This window comes from Anabrus simplex, chromosome 7 (genome assembly GCF_040414725.1).
Source record: "Anabrus simplex isolate iqAnaSimp1 chromosome 7, ASM4041472v1, whole genome shotgun sequence".
Lineage (NCBI taxonomy): Eukaryota > Metazoa > Arthropoda > Insecta > Orthoptera > Tettigoniidae > Anabrus > Anabrus simplex.
The window spans coordinates 164,797,508-164,816,600 of record NC_090271.1 but is presented as its reverse complement, the minus strand read 5'-3'; the positions used below and the strand labels follow the sequence as shown (position 1 = coordinate 164,816,600).

The following is a 19,093-nucleotide window of genomic DNA, read 5'->3' as shown; positions in this document are numbered from 1 at the left end:
ACAGGACATTGGACAGTTATCTGCGATAACAATATGCAAGAAAAGTTCTCATATAAGTGAATTTTCACAAAACATTTTGATATGTTAAAAAAAAGGAGAAGAATGTTGTATATTGATTGAAAATTATTTGTGTGTGTTAAATTAAGGGCTATGCTCTTGTGTATTGTATGAGAATGGGACACTGGACAGTTATCTGCGATGACAATGTGCGAGAAAAATTCTCATACCTTTGATATTTTATAAAATGTATGGATGCTGAAAAAGAAATTATTGTTGTATACTCATTTAAAGTGTTTATATGTGTCAGTGTTATATTTATATTATGTTGTTCATAAATCAATCGATTCTTTGTTCTTCGATTTATTTATGAGGGAGGCGAATTGTAACGGTTCAAATCCCGTTACAAGATGATATCTGTATTTTTATTATTTTATTATTTTATCTATATTTTATTATTACTATTATTATTATTATTATTATTATTATTATTATTATGTTATCTGTGATATTGTTACTATTATTGTAATTATCAGTTTTATTCAATTCGATTTTGCAATTGCCTGTTGCTTGCAAGATTGTACTTAGATGTATACATATATACGTATGTGTAGGATAACACTCAATACCTGTACAGTGAGAATTGTTGTATATATCAGAGATTGGATGTGACGTTGGGACATTGTGCAAGATTAGGGGCGATTCTGCCAACTCATCGCCGCGCCATGGCTATGTCATCGTATTTATTTAGATATGCGCTCAGCGAGTCGGCCGCCGCAGGGCTATTTCACCACTGTATGTAATATTTGCCGCGTTGTAGGAGTATGTCATTGTTATTTCTGGAGATTACGTAGCGGTGTCAACCAACGTCTATATAAGGTGGGTGCATATTGTAGCGTGAGTCATTAGTTATACGGATGCAGTACAGTGAAGTAGTCTACTAGATCAAGAGGCCTTAGTTGGTCAGTCAACCAGTGTGAACGAGAGATGGTGAAGACTCAGTGAGCCATTATTGGTCATTGAGAGAGTGAGACCAAATGGTTGGTCCGTCACTTAGTGGAAGACACGGACGCAAGGGCTTACCATGAAGTCAGAGAGGGCAACCCAGGACCTACCAAGAGGTAATACCATATTGACTTACAAAGAAGTCAGATGAGATGGAGAAGAAGCAGTCACAAGGATGTATCACCAAGTTAGGCGTGACACATCTACAGTAAACACCAGATCAAAGGAATACGTCGTAATTACACTAAAAGTGTTGAAGGTACAGTCAAGTGAATAAGTGAGGGAAATATTTCATATAAATTGTTAAATGTCCGGTCAAGAAGAATTCAAATTCATGCCTAGTTTCTTTCAGTTGCAATGTCATAATTTCACATTCTCATCTGTTTTATCGCAACAAGACTCATTATTTTTTGATATATTATTTAAAGAATATATATTGTTCTATCAAACGAATTCATAGTTTTATTTCAATGAAAGTAAAATATCTTAACCTCAAAATTAATGGGGAAACCGAACGCCAATCTCCTTTTCCCAGAACTTATATGGTATGTTGTCAAAAGTAAGCTTATTACCCCACACCTTAGAGATAGTCAAGAGTCTCATTCTATTATTGCTGTACTGAGTGACAGCTGGCGCCCTTCAAATAACGTATGTGTAAGTAAGCAGGTAACAAGTAAGTGCGAGTACACGGTTCGACGAGTGTGTATTTTATTTAATGAATGTTAATTTTCATAATTTCCATTTTAAATGCAGATATTCAGATTTTTCAAGATAAATGCAGTTTTATATAATATTTGTAAAATTTAGTCAGACAGTTAGGAAACTCTACAGCGACTGCCCTAAATGCAGATCAGTAGCGACTGATTGACACAGTCTTGGAGAACGAGTGCAAGATGAAAATAAATAAAAATCAAAGGAAATGGAGTGCAGTCAAACAAAGTCAGGTGATGCAGGTGTAACAAACTCCTATTGTAATGTGAACGTCTGCTTCTCCACCTTGTTATCTGCTCCATTCGCCTACTCATCTGCTGTCTCCTGCTATGTATACTTCACCACTAATGCCGTCTTGTTGCTCACCAACCTGCATTCTACTCCGTTCGCTGTGTATGCTTGTTGTATACTGTGCTCTTGCTTGCTCCATATGCCTGTCCACGCTATGTCACTTACTATGTCACAGAAACTTCTCGATCTGCCTTGTGTATGTTTCTATTCTGCTATATAAGGGTAACTTTGGCCGCGGCTCGTTAGTCTGGCATCGACTCTGGAACTGTGTGTGTGGAGGGAGCACTGACTTTGTTGCGGCTGGTCCGCATATACTTCGCTAAATTTCCGTCCAACTGGAAACAATTTGACAGCATGTGATCTGGGCGAGCAAAGCCTTATGTTACGTCTATGTCAGCAAAAACTTTATTTTGCGTCTGAAATTTTTTACTGGAACTCAATTACTCTTGGTTTTTGCCCTTTAGGCACTATTACTACTAAATCTTTAATGGCCTGGAGCTGGCCTATCTAGTGTTCACTTTCACTTTATGAGAACTTTTTTCTTGTTGGTGTGGACTTGCATTCTACGAACTTTGTGTGTGGACAAGAACCGAGAATTCAGTCATGAGTGTATAAAAGGGACATTAATGCACTTTTATTGGTGAAAAAAAAAAAAAAAAAACTTTTCAACTAAGCAGTCAGACTCTTCCTTGTTTCTTCCCTCCCCCACCCCAAAATTTTCTCCCCCCCCCCCCCTTCTGACTTCTGTCTTTTTATTCTCTTGGTGTCGTTCAAGAAACGTTCTAGCAACACCCTGGTTGTATCATGGCCTAATGCTGTATTATGATGCTAAAATAATGCTGCGTTTGTTGCTAAACAGCAATAATTCTATGTACCTGCTTTGTCTACAATTCTAGTCAAGTGCCTCTTATCAGGACTCTTTCTATGCTTTCTTTATGCTCTGTTCAAAGAAGAAAAGCTGAAATGAGAAAGATAACACACCAAGTTCTTGTAAAAAGATTTTTCTTTTAAATGTAAGCCTGTTTGGTATTTGTTCTTTTGCCAAGTTACTGAATATAATCTGTTGATATTTCTTGTTCTGAAAGGGGCGTTTATTCAAATACTTCTGTGTTCCTTTCACTTCCTCACCTTTCTTTTGTACTTACTACAGATAACCTCAGGCTATCCCAGCACTACCTCCCAACACTTATTTACTTGTGTAGTTCATAATTTCTAAATTATGAGTGATCGTGGTGTATGCATTTTGCGAGAAAAAAAAGTCTCCTATGGTTGTATATCAAACTGTTCTTGGGTAATCATCTACAACATAGCGATACTGAACTTTATAATTGAATTAGCTGGTCATCCTCGGTTCAGTGTCATGTCCTTTCGTTGTCATTATCCCTGATTTTCTTAAGCAATTCGTGCTTATAGATGGTTTCAAAAATTTATACCAAATTAAGGTGACGGTACTATATCTTGACTCTCATAAGTCGACTGTTTAAATGTATAACATATTGTTCTCCAGCTCCCTTGCTACTATTTCATTACCCTGTCATGAGTCATCTTAACCTCGTTCAAGGACACACACACCACGGGTAAGATTGTATGTTTAATATTGAGTAACACAGGAAATATTAGATTAGGAAATGAAATCTTAAAGGAAGTAAATGAATGTTGTTATTTGTTGTTATGATGGCAGAAGTAAGGAAGACATAAAATGGAAACCATCAAAAACAAGGAAGGCCTTTCTTAAGGAAAAAAATTTGCTGTCTTCAAACATTGATATAGGAATTAGAAAGATGTTTTTGAAGACTTTCTTCTGGAGTGGCACTGTGTAGAAGTGAAACATGGACGATAACTGTTGTATGTCCTCCGCTCTCTTCGTTCAGCGCCAGCCAGCCGCACGCACGCGTGGATCATTCGAGACTCGACGCGCAGTCTTCAGTGTGCGTGTCTGTTACGTCATGTGCAGTCCTGTCTGTCACTCATGAGGATTCTCCCCAGTGTCCTGCTCCAGAATACACTGAACGTCGAACATGGAGGCTACTCCTCTTAAAAATGTGTCTCGACCAGGTGGACGGAATTCTGGTAGTATGAGGTTTCACCTCAGGTCACTACTCCACTTTCCCGTTCCTTCATCCATGTCGAGCCCCGATGTTGTATGCCACAAATCCCCAAACTCACTCAAGCTCCGACACACTCATTAGATTCTCTAATTGTGAACATAGCTTTCATTTAGTACAAGCTTATGAACTCAGACACTTCAAGTTAGAAGGAACTCTCTTAGCTAATCTATGCTAGTGCAACTGATAGTTTTCAACTATCACGAACTATATCTTTCCCAAGAACTATCTTTTCAAGATAGCAGTGAGTGTAAATACATTCAGAGTGTACATAGTGTATAGAAACAGAAACTCTCTCAAGATTAATCATCTACTTTGCTTCAAGACAATTTGTACATATTGTAGAATTCTGTGTGAAGCAAATAAATAAGTTGTGTTCTTGTAAACCTTATCTTGTTTACAACACAACTCATTGGCGACGAGGTATAATAAAAAAAAAAAAATAAAAAAAAAAAAAAACTATGTGCCATCTGCCACCAACACATTGGCGACGAAGTCAAACAGTGGTCAGTGTGTCGCCCACTCATTCGAAACGAGGTACAAAACTGATTACATTCTATCATCCACTCATTCGCGACAGGGCAACAAACTCTTACAGGATATCGTCCACTCATTGGCACAGTGACACTATACTCCGTAACTATCACCACTCCACATTGGAACCTGTACGGCCTCTACCAGCAGTTAGCCTTTTCTACAGTGCAACTATTAGCCTCCTTCGAACTACGGACAGTCAGCCTACATTCCAAGGCTCTCTCTCGCTCGCAGCACCTGTTCGGCACGCTTCAGCTTGCTTGCTCTCTCACACACTCCCAGCTGTTCCGGTGAAGGTCTCGCCTACAGCCAGCTTAGTACACGCTGCTAGCCAAGTTCTTTTCTCTCAGGCATCTCAACATGGCTACAGCCGAGCAGCTAGCTGCCGTATTGCAAGCTCTACAGCAGCAACAACAGCAATTCATGCAGCAACAACAAGCGGCATTGCTCACAGCTATGCAAACTCTTTCTGTTTCTACACAGCCCTCAGCAATTCCTCCGTTCTCTGCTTTTGATCCGGCTAAGGAAGAATGGTCAGTCTATTTCGCCCGCCTTCAGCAACATTTCATATGAAATTCCGTCACGGATGACAAGCGCCAACGCGCACTATTTCTCAGTTCGGTTCGCAATGCTACGTGCGAATTACTACAAAAATTAAGTCCAGAGGAGCAACTCTCTGAAGTGTCGTTCGCACAGCTCTTGGCCCGTATCACTGAACACTATGCTAAAGCCCCGCACATAGTGGCCGCTCGCTACAAATTTTTTCAGAGCAGGAAGCAACTGCATCAGACTCATGCTGTATGTATAGCGGAATTGCGAGGTCTAGCTAAACCCTGCCAGTTTATATGTTCCAAGGACAGTTGCGGTACGCCCTATACCGATTCCCTCATTCGGGATATGGTCATTCTGCATACTCCTGAGGACAAAGTTAGTTTTGACGCTGTCAAGAAGAGTTAGAAGACGTCCAGCGCATTGCTACGGTATACGAACTTGCTTCCAAGATTGCGGCAGAAATAGCTTCTAAACACGAAGTCGCTCAAGTCTCTACTCCAGCCCGCCAGTCCTCTGCTACCTTGAACCGCACAGCCAAGTCGCTCTCTGCCAAGCATTCTCGCCCGGTTCCCTCTCGTTCTTCTCCAAGGAAGCCCTCTTCTAAGAGCAAGTCGCAACTCCTGCCTTCCTGCAGAGGATGTTTCAAATATCATGAACGTCGTGCCTGTCGTTTTTTCAAAGCCACTTGTGAACGATGTAATAAAGTAGGACACATCAAGACTGTATTTGTCAGAGTTCGCTCCGCCCTGCTAAGACTCCTGCAGCGCGCCCGAAGCATATACAGCCCCGACAGGACATGGAAGTTGATCAGATAAATCTTATTCTTCCCACCAAGAATTCTCACAAGATCATCGTTCCTCTATCATTCTCTGATCGCTCTGTCGATTTTCAGTTAGACACTGGATCACCTGTCTCTATCATTAACCTGGCTACATATCACGACCTAGGTTCACCTTCATGCTCTCCAGCTGACATCCAGCTTGTTACATTTAACAAACGGAAGATTGACATTAAAGGCCAAATCACGCTTCCCGCCAGTTATAAAGGAATTCGGAAGGTCATTCCACTACTCGTAGTCAACAACTACACCGCATCGAACATTATGGACATGGATCTCTTTAATTTATTCGGCTTCCAGATTCATGATAACATCAACGTCATATCTACGTTGCAACCTACTTCTGATATTACGGCTCTCCTCGAGCAGTTTCCTGAAGTCTTCGACTCTACGCTCGGAACCGCCAAAAACTATACAGCTCACATACAGCTGAAATCGGGAGCTAAGCCGCGGTTTTTCAAAGCACGTCCAGTACCCCTGGCACTTCAAGACCAGGTCACTAAGGAGTTAGAAAAATGGGTAGAAGCTGGAATAGTGGTACCAGTCAATTCCAGTCAATGGGCCACTCCAGTAGTTGTAATCAAGAAACCTGATGGCAATGTACGACTTTGTGGTGATTTCCGATCTACGATCAACGCACAAATAGACACAGATATATTTCCAATTCCCCGTCCAGAGGACTTATTCCGTCGTCTAGCTGGTGGACAATTCTTCTCTAGAGTGGATCTAGAAGCCTATCTACACCTACTTTTAGACGAAGAATCCAAGCAATTTCTCACACTCAACACTCCTATCGGACTGCTCCAGCTCCAGCGTCTCCCGTTCGGCGTCTCTTCCTCAGCTGCTATTTTTCAGCGCTATTTAGCTCAACTCACCGCCTCCATTCCCGATGTAGATAATGTCCAATAACGGACCATTTATATTGGTATTATAAATTTACTCATTCGGAACAATTATTTCTGATTCCCTATGGGAATCAACATCTACATCATCTGATGGCCAAGCGGGCATCAATTTTTGATAATGAGACTATGTCTCTCATAGTGCATTGGCACTGCCGGTGGCTACAATTAGCCTACGCAGTGGCCTCCACGGTATGCACTATCCAGCGTCTTGGTAGGTGTGCTAGGTACCAACTGATGAGCCCAGCCTAGCACATGGGGGCGAAACGCTGGCAGCCAGGAATGAGTTAGCTGGAAAATTTATAATGTCCAATAATGGACCATTTATATTGGTATTATAAATTTACTCATTCGGAACAATTATTTCTGATTCCCTATGGGAATCAACATCTACATCATCTGATGGCCAAGCGGGCATCAATTTTTGATAATGAGACTATGTCTCTCATAGTGCATTGGCACTGCCGGTGGCTACAATTAGCCTACGCAGTGGCCTCCACGGTATGCACTATCCAGCGTCTTGGTAGGTGTGCTAGGTACCAACTGATGAGCCCAGCCTAGCACATGGGGGCGAAACGCTGGCAGCCAGGAATGAGTTAGCTGGAAAATTTATAATGTCCAATAACGGACCATTTATATTGGTATTATAAATTTACTCATTCGGAACAATTATTTCTGATTCCCTATGGGAATCAACATCTACATCATCTGATGGCCAAGCGGGCATCAATTTTTGATAATGAGACTATGTCTCTCATAGTGCATTGGCACTGCCGGTGGCTACAATTAGCCTACGCAGTGGCCTCCACGGTATGCACTATCCAGCGTCTTGGTAGGTGTGCTAGGTACCAACTGATGAGCCCAGCCTAGCACATGGGGGCGAAACGCTGGCAGCCAGGAATGAGTTAGCTGGAAAATTTATAATGTCCAATAACGGACCATTTATATTGGTATTATAAATTTACTCATTCGGAACAATTATTTCTGATTCCCTATGGGAATCAACATCTACATCATCGATTGTAAACATGCCTGTACCACAGAACATCAAGCAGCTCCAATCCTTCCTAGGCAAAGCGAACTACTATAACAAGTTCATTCCCCGCTTCGCTTCAGTTGCAGCTCCATTAAACGCCTTACGCAAAAAAGGTGTTAAATTTCAGTGGTCTCCGCAATGCCAACAGGCCTGGCAAACGATCAACAAAGCCCTTGTTCAAGCTGTTAAACTCACTCATTTTCAGCCTGGCAAGCTCAACACGCTAGCTACTGACGCATCAGATTACGGCGTCGGCGCCGTTCTCTCCCAGAAGGATCGTCACGGACAAGAACGCCCCATCGCCTTTGCTTCGAAGACACTTAATGAGCATCAACGTTGGTACTCCCAGATAGAAAAAGAAGCTTTAGCAATCATCTTTGGTATTCGCCGTTTCAATGAATATCTCTATGACAACCATTTCCTGATCATTACTGATCACAAGCCTCTGGTACACTTATTCCATCCTGGTAATAAGATCCCTGAGCATTCCCCCAGAAAGCTTCAAAGATGGTCCATGTTCCTTTCTGATTATTCCTATCAGATCGCCTATCGTGCCACATCCCAGCATTGTAATGCTGATTCCCTCTCTCGCTTACCAGTCGGTCCTGATACCGCCTTCGATTCTCAAGAATCCGAATGTCTTCAGTTAGACATAGAACTCGAAGACACCGTATCCACCTTTCCTATTGACGCTACCTGCATTGCTAAAGCTACGGATAAGGACAGTACACTGGCTACGGTACGTACTTACATCCGCAATGGTTGGCCCCTTCAGAACAAACTTCCTGCCCACCTTGCGCCTTATCATCGTATTCAGCATCGTCTTACGACTCGTACCGGAGTTATACTCCTCGAAACCGACACCACCTTCCGAGTGGTTATCCCACCTAGTCTACAGACACAAGTACTCGACTTGTTACACCAAAGTCATTGGGGTATATCCCGCACTAAGCAACTGGCACGTCAACACTGCTACTGGCCTGGTATTGATGCCGCCATCGAAAAGCTCATCCGCCATTGTGAACAATGTCAAATTAATCAGAATCTGATCTAGCTTCATGGCCTCCTGCTACTTCTCCATGGGAACGAGTTCACATCGATTTCGCAGGTCCTTTCCTCAATTCCATGTGGCTCATCGTCATAGATTCTCTATCAAACTTTCCCTATGTAGTGGATATGCATTCGACTACTACTACAGAAGCTACCATTCGTGCTCTTCAGAAAATATTTACAACTGAAGGCTTACCTCAAGTCCTAATTTCTGACAATGGACCGCAATTTACAGCTACTGCTTTTAAGAACTTCTGTACATATAATGGCATTCGCCATATCCTAGCACCGCCTTTTCACCCTCAATCTAATGGTGAAGCTGAACGCTTTGTACAAACTTTTAAGAAAAGTACGAAAAAAGCTGTCTCTTCAGGCTTAACTAAAGACCAAGCATTGTTACAACTCTTAAGCAACTACAGAACTCTGCCCGGCGCTGATAATGTCACTCCCGCACAAAAGCTCCATGAACGTCCTCACAGAACTTTACTTTCTCTGTTGCAGCCTCTTCCGGCCCAGCCTAAGATCTCGCCAACAAAGTTCACCGTCAACGACAGGGGCTACATAAGGACATTCAAGTCAAACCCGCTCTGGTTACCTGGTGTCATCCGCAGATCTTTGGGCCATCGTCTCTACGAGATTCAGACTGCTGAGAAACGCATTTGCCGCCATATCCTAGCACCGCCTTTTCACCCTCAATCTAATGGTGAAGCTGAACGCTTTGTACAAACTTTTAAGAAAAGTACGAAAAAAGCTGTCTCTTCAGGCTTAACTAAAGACCAAGCATTGTTACAACTCTTAAGCAACTACAGAACTCTGCCCGGCGCTGATAATGTCACTCCCGCACAAAAGCTCCATGAACGTCCTCACAGAACTTTACTTTCTCTGTTGCAGCCTCTTCCGGCCCAGCCTAAGACCTCGCCAACAAAGTTCACCGTCAACGACAGGGGCTACATAAGGACATTCAAGTCAAACCCGCTCTGGTTACCTGGCGTCATCCGCAGATCTTTGGGCCATCGTCTCTACGAGATTCAGACTGCTGAGAAACGCATTTGCCGCCACCAGGACCAGATACGCCTGCGCTACCATCCATATCCGGCTATTGATTCTCTTGTTAAGCCAGATAAATCTATTGCTGAACAAGCTTTAGACCATTTAATAACCATGGGTTCCTTTCAGGACGATGCAGCGCCACTCCGCCCAGTCACAGCTCCGGACAATACAACAGAGACGTCAGAAGCTCTTGCCCAGCATCGTAGCCGCCGCCAGCGCCGCCGCCGCTTCACGCCGTATCGGCGTATTTAGGAGGGGAGGGTGTTGTATGTCCTCCGCTCTCTTCGCTCAGCGCCAGCCAGCCGCACGCACGCAAGCGTGGATCATTCGAGACTCGACGCGTAGGGTTCAGTGCACGTGTCTGTTACGTCGTGTGCAGTATATAAGGAGCTCCCTGTCTGTCACTCATGAGGATTCTCCCCAGTGTCCTGCTCCAGAATACACTGAACGTCGAACACGGAGGCTACTCCTCTTAAAAATGTGTCTCGACCAGGTGGACGGAATTCTGGTAGTATGAGGTTTCACCTCAGGTCACTACTCCACTTTCCCGTTCCTTCATCCATGTCGAGCCCCGATGTTGTATGCTACACATCCCCAAGCTCACTCAAGCTCCGACACACTCATTAGATTCTCTAATTGTGAACATAGCTTTCATTTAGTACAAGCTTATGAACTCAGACACTTCAAGTTAGAAGGAACTCTCTTAGCTAATCTATGCTAGTGCAACTGATAGTTTTCAACTATCACGAACTATATCTTTCCCAAGAACTATCTTTTCAAGATAGCAGTGAGTGTAAATACATTCAGAGTGTACATAGTGTATAGAAACAGAAACTCTCTCAAGATTAATCATCTACTTTGCTTCAAGACAATTTTATGTTTTATTCCTGTACATAGTGTAGAATTCTGTGTGAAGCAAATAAATAAGTTGTGTTCTTGTAAACCTTATCTTGTTTACAACAATAACTAGCTCAGAAAAAATAGAAGCTTCTGAAATGTGGTGTTCCAGAGGAATGTTGAAGACGAAATGGGTAGGTCAACTCACAAATGAAAAGGTAATGAATTAATTGGTAAGAGGAGATCTATTTTACTAAATATGACCAGAAGAAGAGAGAGAATGATAGGATACATCTTAAGACACACAGGATTTGTTCAGTCGGTTTTGGAGGGAAGTGTAGTATGTAAAAACAAGCAGATGTAGGAGGTAGTAGTTACGCAGAAATTATAAGGTTAGTAGCCTACAGGATAGGGTGGCATGGAGTTCTGCATCAAATCAGTCTATGGACTGAATATCCAAACAAAAACATGACAGAAAGAGAGGACAATATATATTGGCTCCATAAGTATCAGACAAGAATTAAGAAAAACCGAGATGAGGGGGAAAAACATGTTTTACAGTGATGAATCAAGAGTTAACACAGGACACAGGCCCTACTGTTAGCAAATAATGGAAAGATAAGACCATTTTAAATCCATGGGATGATTTTCTGTATGGACTCTCATGCAGTTATAAGTGACCTACAGGTCATGGACTGCGGTTCAAGTTAGGGCATTCTGATCAAATCAAATCAAAATCTCTTTATTTGCAAATGAGGTGTCTACCTCGGTGGCAAATAGTACACTAAAATACATTATTGTCAAGCACTAAATATTAAATTAACAAGAGAAGAAAATTTTTCCTATAATACAATATTATACAATTTACGCTAACAATGTTTTCTATTAAACACACAGCTCATCCTTAATAAATTTATATTGTTTACAAAATTCTAATTATAATATCTCCTGTACTACTTACAAATATAGTCAACTGATATACAGTATGTGGAATTGCTTCAAATGATACTATAAAACTGGTATAACATTAATATTTACATTGCATTATTTATTTACTTTTTTTTTTTTTACCCGTTCTGGATCCTAAGTAGCATAACGACCTGCTGCGTCTTAACCAGAGCCCCTTTTGCCACCACTTTTCAGAGTTCCTGAAGGGCCTTCACAGCTACTGTAGCAGTCCCAGGGCCCTCGAAGTCCCCACTGTACTTCACCCCTACAGGCAGTCCCCTACTTTGGCTGTCCAAACTCCTTAGACCAGGGGATGGAATTAATTTATTCACACACATTTTTTTAATTTACAATAACCTGCACTGGTCGAATGCCCTCTAACACTTCATTTATTTTCTCTGTTGCTGTTTATTCTCTTCTTGAATATCTGTACAGATTTTGGAAAAGGATCAAACACTACCCCTGGTAAACTGTTCCACTCCTTCACACCCTTCCCAATGAATGAAAATTTACCCCAATCGCTTCTGCTAAAATTCATTCTAATTTTATATTTGTGGTCAGTCCTGCCGATATAATTATTTTCCAACTGAAGCCTCTCACGGATATCTCCCCATGCTTCTTCTCCTGTATAGGCTCTATATAATCCTGTAAGTCTAGTTTTCTCCCTTCTCTTACTTAAAGTTTCCCACCCAAGTTCCTTTAACATTTCTGATACACTACTCTTTCTCCTGAAATCCCCTGTTACAAATCTTGCTGCTTTCCTCTGCACACTATCTATTTCTTTTATTAGGTATTCTTGGTGAGGATCCCAAACACTGTTTGCATATTCCAATAATGGACGAACCATACTCAAGTAACTTTTTTCTTTTAATTCTTTGTTGCATCCTTTAAGTAGCCTCATTATGACATGTAATGATCTGTATGCTTTCCCAACAATGTCATCAATATGACCCTTCCAGTGCAAATTACTTTCAAATCTCACACCTAAGTATTTGCACTTGCCATCTTTTGGGATAACTACCTCATCCAAAGTATATTCAAATTCAGTTTTAAAGCTCCTGTTTGTAAAAGTTGTAACAGTTGATTTGCCTCTATTAACCTTCATATTATTTTCTTCAACCCATTGTTGGATACTTTCAAGGTCCCTTTGTAATTCTGAACAATCCTCAATGTTGTTTATTTCTCTATAAACAATTATGTCATCTGCATACAATCTTATTTTTGATGTTATATTGTTCCCTAAATCATTTGCGTATATTAAGAAAAGTAACGGACCGATTATACTACCCTGTGCAAATCCCTTCCAAACTTTCTCTTCCTGCGATACATTATTTCCTACTTTGACTTTCTGAACCCTTGAATTTAGAAATGCTTTTATCCAACGTGTAACCCTTACGTCCAATCCTATTCCCTCCAATTTCTTTAATAATATTCCATGTTCCACTCTATCAAAGGCTTTGGAAAGATCTATGGCTATGCAATCTAACTGACCTCCTGAATCCAACTGATCTGATATGTCCTGCTGAAATCCCACCAGTTGTGCCTCACAAGAAAATTTCTTTCTAAATCCATACTGGCTCCTCATGAACCAATTTTTATCATCACATATCCCTCTGATGTACTTCGATATTAAACTCTCCAGAATTTTACAAACTATACTGGTCAGGCTGATTGGTCTGTAGTTCTCTGGTTTCCTTTTATCACCCTTCCCTTTATAAATTGGTATTATTATAGATTCCTTCCATTCCTTTGGTATTACACTATTATTTATGACATAGTCAAAGAGAAATTTTAAATAAGGCACTATGTACCACCCCATTGTCTTTAATACCTCCCCAGTAATTTGATCACTTCCTGCAGCTTTTCCTTGCTGAAGCAGTTGGATTTCTCTGAAAATATCTTCGTTTGTGAATGAGAAGCTTCTTGTTTCCCTCTGTCTCTCTCCCTCTCTATCTTCTGTTTCGGTTTCCAACTCTTGACAATCATCTACTGAATCTCTAAATTCCCTACTAAATAGGTTTGCTTTCTCAGTATCTGTTAAATAGTGTTCACCCCCTTCTCCCACCATTGTAGGAATTTGGACTCCTTTTCCTTTTTGATTCCTGATATATGAATACAGCTTTTTCCATTTCCCTTTGTGGTCATTACCCTCTTGAAGTATGCCATTCATATAATTCTCTTTTGCTTCCTTTTTCACTCTATTCAGTTCCCTCATTAGCTGTTTTCTAGTTTCTCTACTCTCCCTACCCTCTTTGATTTTCCTGTTTACTATTCTACATTTTCTTTTTAATTTTCTTATTTCCCTTGTATAATAAACAGGGTCTGAGGTCATTTTACCCTTCTTAACAGGTACAAATCTCTTCTCTCCTTCCCAAATAATTCCTTTAAATTTAGCCCAAAGTGTATCCACGTTACTCCCTTCACTTATCCAACAACTGAATTGTGATTTAAGGTAAGTCCCAAATTCATCAACTTTAGTTTTTCTGTACAATTTCTTGCCTTGTGTAACCCTCTTATTAAGCCTTTTTGGTACGAGTCCTACATCCATTATTACAGCCTTACGGTCTCCTATTCCTTCAATTACCTCAGTTTTATCAACAATTTCCCATGGTTTAACCAAGAATACATCTAGTAAGTTATTGAGACGAGTCGGTTCTTGTACTACTTGTGTAAATCCTCCCTCCCAAATTAACTTATTTGCCAGTTTCTGTTCATGGGCTTCACATGCAGCTCCTTTCCATTCAACTTCAGGCAAATTTAGATCTCCCCCAATTATTACCATATCATTATTATTGTTTTTATGAGTATAATCTATTATTTTTTCAAAGATTTCCATGTCTCTTTCCTCTCTTCCAGGCCTGTATGTTCCTATAATTCCCACCTCCTTCATATTATCACAAACTAATTTTATCCCTAATATTTCATCCCTTTCATCGGTTAACCATTCATGTGAACAGTAAGTTTCCTTCACCAGAATAAACACCACCCCTCCCTTTTTATCTCCTCGGTCTCTACGATAGACTGTGTACCCTTCTGGAAATACTTCTCTGTTACCCACCCCTTCTTTCAACCACGATTCCACTCCTATCACCACATCAGTCTCATAAGATTCCATCAATGTACCGAATTTTAATTGTTTATTTACTACACTTTGACAGTTTACCAAGAGCAATCTCAGACCCCCTTCCTCCCTAAAACTTGACTGTTGCAATTGGGTAACTTGAAATTCCTTACTATCCTGAGTTTCTTTTTCTTTTTCTGATAATGACCATTTGTTCATATCATGGGTAAAGTACCGAGTTTCAGAACAAGAAGAATATCACTGATGTTCATGCTGATATGAATGGTGATTCCTATAAGGAATATTTTAAAAGAAGGTCTGCAACTGAACCTTCCACCAACTCTGTCACCGTTCTTGACAATGCCTCACAGCTGCAAGAAGGAAGTTCTGCTTACAAAGGTATGGAAGAAAAAGAACCTGCAGTCATGACTTTGAGAAAGAGGTGCAGTGTGTGAAAAGAATGTGCTGAAAACAGAAATGATGGCTCTTGAAAACAATGTGCTAAGGAAATATGATCACCACTGAATCAATGAAATGGCAAGAGAAAATGGAGTCACAGTTCTTCATTTACCACCCTACCACTGTGAACTGAACCCCATTCAACTTGTCTGGGTACAAGTGAACAACACCACTTTCAAAATAAAGGAGATGGATAGACTCATCGATGAAGATTTCCAATGCATCTGCTAAAAACTGGGTGAACTCTGTGAAACAAGTGAAAGATATTGAAGCGGACATGTGGAAATCCGAGTTAATCCAGGATGAAATGGAACCCTTCATCATTGTTGTCGGTAGTGAATCTCCTACCAGATTCCAACTGAGAAGGGACTTCAGCCAACAGTGACAAGGAAGTAAAATTTGTTGAGTACCTACCATGAAGTGGTTCTCTAATGTCAGATATTTTTCTTTGGTCGTATCTTGCATAGTATATGTGTGTGTTCTAATATTCTCATACCGTACAGCCGTTGTTACAGAAGATTTTGATGCTGTGATATGCTATGGCATGACTTGTACTGATACAGAAATTTGCTATAATTTTTATCTATGCTTGGTTTTGTTATTTAAGTACATTTTATTTTTACCACTGCTCTTTTCCACAAATGCATGTAAAGTGAAATTAACCCCTTGAGCCAATAGAAATAATCTGTTGTCCATTCCCAGTGTGCCTTGAACTTCAATACTGAGATTTTGTATGTGTAGTAGTTTACCCCTGTTGCTGTAAAAACTAAAATAAGCCACCTCAAAACCCTCAACCCTTGAGTTCAGATAAATAATTTTAGCACAGTTCCTTCTTCTCTTTATCTTGAACTTCAATACAGAGTCTCACAAATTTATGTGCCACTGTTTTCCCATTAAGCTGCTAAGTAAGTTATAGCTGTTTGATATGGCAACCCTGTTGTTGTGAAAGCAATATGTTACGGTTTTCTTAACATGGAATGATCTATAGTAAAGGAACCCATTCTAATTCCTATATACGAGTTGTGAAGCCATAAAGGAGGCCCCCTTCATGCCCTTGAAAAATTGCCATACAATAACAATCACATGTGTCTTGTCTGCTTCAAAGAAAAGCAATATACTAGTGTCCAGGGTAAAATGGCAGGATTCACCAGGGATATTATCAGAAACTACCACATTTCTGGAGGTCTGACAATCGTGCTGTAGGCCTAAGAAGGAAGATCCACCCTGAGTGAAGTGTAGACTACAAGTTGTAGTGTACACTTGTACAAATTGTTAAGGAACCCATTCTAATTCCTATATACGAGTTGTGAAGCCATAAAGGAGGCCCCCTTCATGCCCTTGAAAAATTGCCATACAATAACAATCACATGTGTCTTGTCTGCTTCAAAGAAAAGCAATATACTAGTGTCCAGGGTAAAATGGCAGGATTCACCAGGGATATTATCAGAAACTACCACATTTCTGGAGGTCTGACAATCGTGCTGTAGGCCTAAGAAGGAAGATCCACCCTGAGTGAAGTGTAGACTACAAGTTGTAGTGTACACTTGTACAAATTGTTACTTTTTTTCAAATCAGAACAGTCTATAAACTATATAGACCTACATAATTGTTTGCTATAAAATGGTGCTCCTTTTGAAGGATATCTCAGTTTCCAAATTTTACCCAAAATATATTATAGGGTAAGCTCTGTTTAGTCTGTGATACTGGTTATTCCGTGATACTTTTTTAATTTGTCTCAATCGCAAAGTTGCAAGAGCTGATTTAGTTCAGAAACGAACCGACTGATAGCGGGGGCATTCTGATTCGAAGCTGTAGCAGAATCTCGCAGTTGGAGACAGCATGCTACCAATGCTTATGAAATGTAACTAAGTAATTAATTGTTTTAGAAAAGAATGGCTTCAGGAAGTCAAAAAATACAGTCTAGATTTAAAGAACGTTCTTACTCATCTCGAACCATGCAGGAAGCTTTACGTAAAATCAGAGGTGAAAAGTGGAGTGTTTATAAGGCTAGTAAATGTTCCTCATTCCATGGTCAACACTGAAAAATTATATATCTAAATATATTGAGGGAAGTTTCAATGAAGATGTTGAAGAATGGTGTCGAATGGATTGAATGCAGTTTATGTCATGTTTGGTATCATTGTTCGTGCCAGAATGTGAGTAATAATAATAACAAAGTTGTTTTTATGTGTAATGGATGTGCAAGTGATTCTGATACTGACTAAAGTAAATAACAAGTTGACTGGTGGACATATCACGGGACTGAAGGAACTGTCATGGACTAAGCAGAGTGCTATCACGGAGTAACTAGTTTTATACATGAAAATACAATGCTGTACTTCTCTTATTAAATATTATTAGTAAAATTCTACTAACCGATTTTTGTTTGACCTATCATAGCAGCCATGGCTGATTTTCAGAACAGGCGAGTATTAGTATTTACGAGAAAAAATCTGAAACTATCACGGAGTTACCAGAGCTTACCCTACACAGCAAGAGTTTAAAAAAAGATAAACAAATGAAACAAATTCTTAAAGATTATTTTTTTCTGTTTTAGCAACATAATATCCATATGCCTTTCAATTTTTTGGATTACATGATGTACTATTTTGTCAACGAGCTTTAGCAGAATTTATACAAATATCCTTATTTATTTAGCATACGGCTTTTAGAGTTGAGAGTATCCGAGGACATCGCTCACCTGGTGCCGGTCTTTCTATCTGACACCCATGGGCGACCTACGCATCAGGGTGTGAGATGATATTATTATTATTATTATTATTATTATTATTATTTAGAGAGAGGGTGTCTGCAAACCGCCTACTTCAGTAGAATAAAACCCAGGGGTCTGCTCAAGGCTTAACCTCCCCATCCGCCGGACGAACCACCATCAACAGCGTCATATGCCCTCACTCCAAATTAACAATGAAGAGAGGTTTGGAACTGAAATCAGGTTTTCGGCAAGCATCTAGTGATTAAAACGGGCTAATCACAGTGTCAGACCATATAGAATAGACGCCTTTACAACCACGGCTACCAGTTGGGCTAAAATATCCTTGTCACTACAAGATAAATGACAGCCAATTCCAGGTTAAGGGATCCTTCACTTCTACGCGTTACAGCGTTAGTAGGTAGCGCACAAGTATAGGAAAAACTAGAATTACCGATCAGAATCGTTACTACATCATCCGACTGTAAAAATACAACTTGCACGAAGGTTATCATACGAAAAGCCGTGCTAGTTAACCTTACGACTGCCATCTATTTCAACTAAACAACATTCTTTATTCCGAACAAAAGAAAGGAAAGGAAACTTACCATGCAGCTCTTCCACACATCGTAAAATACAAACAAACAAAAATTCTAGTGAAAAATGAGTGTGTCAAGTTGAGTGAAACAAATTACACGCTTCTTCAATGTCAACGCGTATTACACCATATTACAAGACCCGCCGCAAACATCTACTTGCGCAATATACCAAGGAACAAAACTGAATTCAAAGAATAAATATGCATACTGAGAGTAAACAAACATTCAGTTGTTGTTGTTGTTGGAGAAGTTATGGGCTCTAATACACCTAGGCACAACAGGTTTAATCGTGAAATTACAAAACATTCAGTTCAATGGTTAATACCAAGGGTCATGTTAATACCAAGTACTTTAATACGACCACCGCCATCTCGATCCTCTTATACTGCCTGTTCTATGCCACTAGTT

The 19,093-nt window shown here is 40.3% G+C and overlaps 1 protein-coding gene across 1 annotated transcript in view; it reads right to left on the bottom strand.

Annotated features, from left to right (window-relative positions):
• Positions 1–18,829, bottom strand: part of LOC136876998 (abasic site processing protein HMCES) — a 125,282-nt gene extending 106,453 nt beyond the window's left edge. The window contains exon 1 of the mRNA XM_067150780.2: positions 18,695–18,829. Coding sequence (XP_067006881.2) covers positions 18,695–18,714 — 20 coding nt within the window. The 5' untranslated portion in view covers positions 18,715–18,829. The remainder of the gene's footprint in view (positions 1–18,694) is intronic.
• Between the last annotated feature and the right edge of the window lie 264 nt (positions 18,830–19,093).